This window comes from Merops nubicus, unplaced genomic scaffold (assembly GCF_000691845.1).
Source record: "Merops nubicus isolate BGI_N331 unplaced genomic scaffold, ASM69184v1 scaffold27241, whole genome shotgun sequence".
Lineage (NCBI taxonomy): Eukaryota > Metazoa > Chordata > Aves > Coraciiformes > Meropidae > Merops > Merops nubicus.
The window spans coordinates 726-1,882 of record NW_008588116.1 but is presented as its reverse complement, the minus strand read 5'-3'; the positions used below and the strand labels follow the sequence as shown (position 1 = coordinate 1,882).

At 60.5% G+C, this 1,157-nt stretch overlaps 1 protein-coding gene across 1 annotated transcript in view; it reads left to right on the top strand.

Moving 5' to 3' along the window:
* Nucleotides 1-489, top strand: part of LOC103781458 (elongator complex protein 6-like) — a gene marked incomplete at its 5' end in the record, with an annotated part of 3,774 nt that extends 3,285 nt beyond the window's left edge. Inside the window, 1 exon segment of the mRNA XM_008949177.1 lies at nt 361-489. Within this exon segment, the coding sequence (XP_008947425.1) occupies nt 361-489 (129 nt within the window).
* Between the last annotated feature and the right edge of the window lie 668 nt (nt 490-1,157).

The following is a 1,157-nucleotide window of genomic DNA, read 5'->3' as shown; positions in this document are numbered from 1 at the left end:
ATGATCCCTGCCCTGCTCCTGCTGGCCACACCAGTGCTGCTCCAAGCCAGGATGCTGGTGGCCCTCTTGGCCTCCTGGGCACACACTGGCTCATGTTCAGCCAGCTGTTGACCAAGAGCCCCAGGTCTTTTTCTGGTGAAAAGGGACCTCTGATTCTGTGGGGATATTTGGGGACATCCTGTCTCCTGGGGATTCCCCCATCCCTGGCATCTGGAAGGGGTTCATACAGGGCTACCTCCCACCTGAAGATGGGGGCAAAGGAAAATATCTAGTTCCTGGGAGTCTTCCCCAAACTATCCTGTTGGTGGATCTCAGAGCCACGAAAGAGCTGATGATGTTCCTCTTCCTTCCCCTCGGCAGATTAAAATAATCAAGAGATCGTCCTTGGAGCTGACGGGGGAGCAGGACCACGTCCAGATCTACCAGTACAAGATCCAGGAGAAGAACGTCACCTTCTTCGCCCCGGGGCTGTCAGCTGCAGTCCTGTGACCTGCTGTGGGGGTGAGGTGAGGCCTGTGCCACAAAGAGCTGATGATGTTCCTCTTCCTTCCCCTCGGCAGATTAAAATAATCAAGAGATCGTCCTTGGAGCTGACGGGGGAGCAGGACCACGTCCAGATCTACCAGTACAAGATCCAGGAGAAGAACGTCACCTTCTTCGCCCCGGGGCTGTCAGCTGCAGTCCTGTGACCTGCTGTGGGGGTGAGGTGAGGCCTGTGCCACTGCCCCCAGGGCCACCAGCCTGGCCTGGCTGTCACTCTGCTCTGCAGCGAGCCGCACAGCGGCACCGGGACGAGCCCGCCCGGGGCCTGCTGCCTCCCTTTGCCTTCCCTTTGCCTTCCCTTTGCCTTCCCAGCCCCAGGAGAGGAGTGTGGACTGGTGGGAACAGCCCTGGGAGCGTGTGGATGCCAGCATGGGCCGGGCATGTGTCACCCTCCCTGTGTGTTCCGGGCGGGGGTGCTCCGGGGGCACTGCCCCACCCTGTGCTGCCGTGGAGCCCGGTGACGCAGCGGGCGGGGGCAGGCACGCTCCTGGAGCGTGTTGCAATTCCTCCAGCTCTGCCAAGGGAGAGATTTGCTCAACTCCCAGCTTCCCAACCATTAAAATCATCTACAGGTGCACGTACAGCCCCTCGCTGTGCTGCGGCAGGGGGGCCGA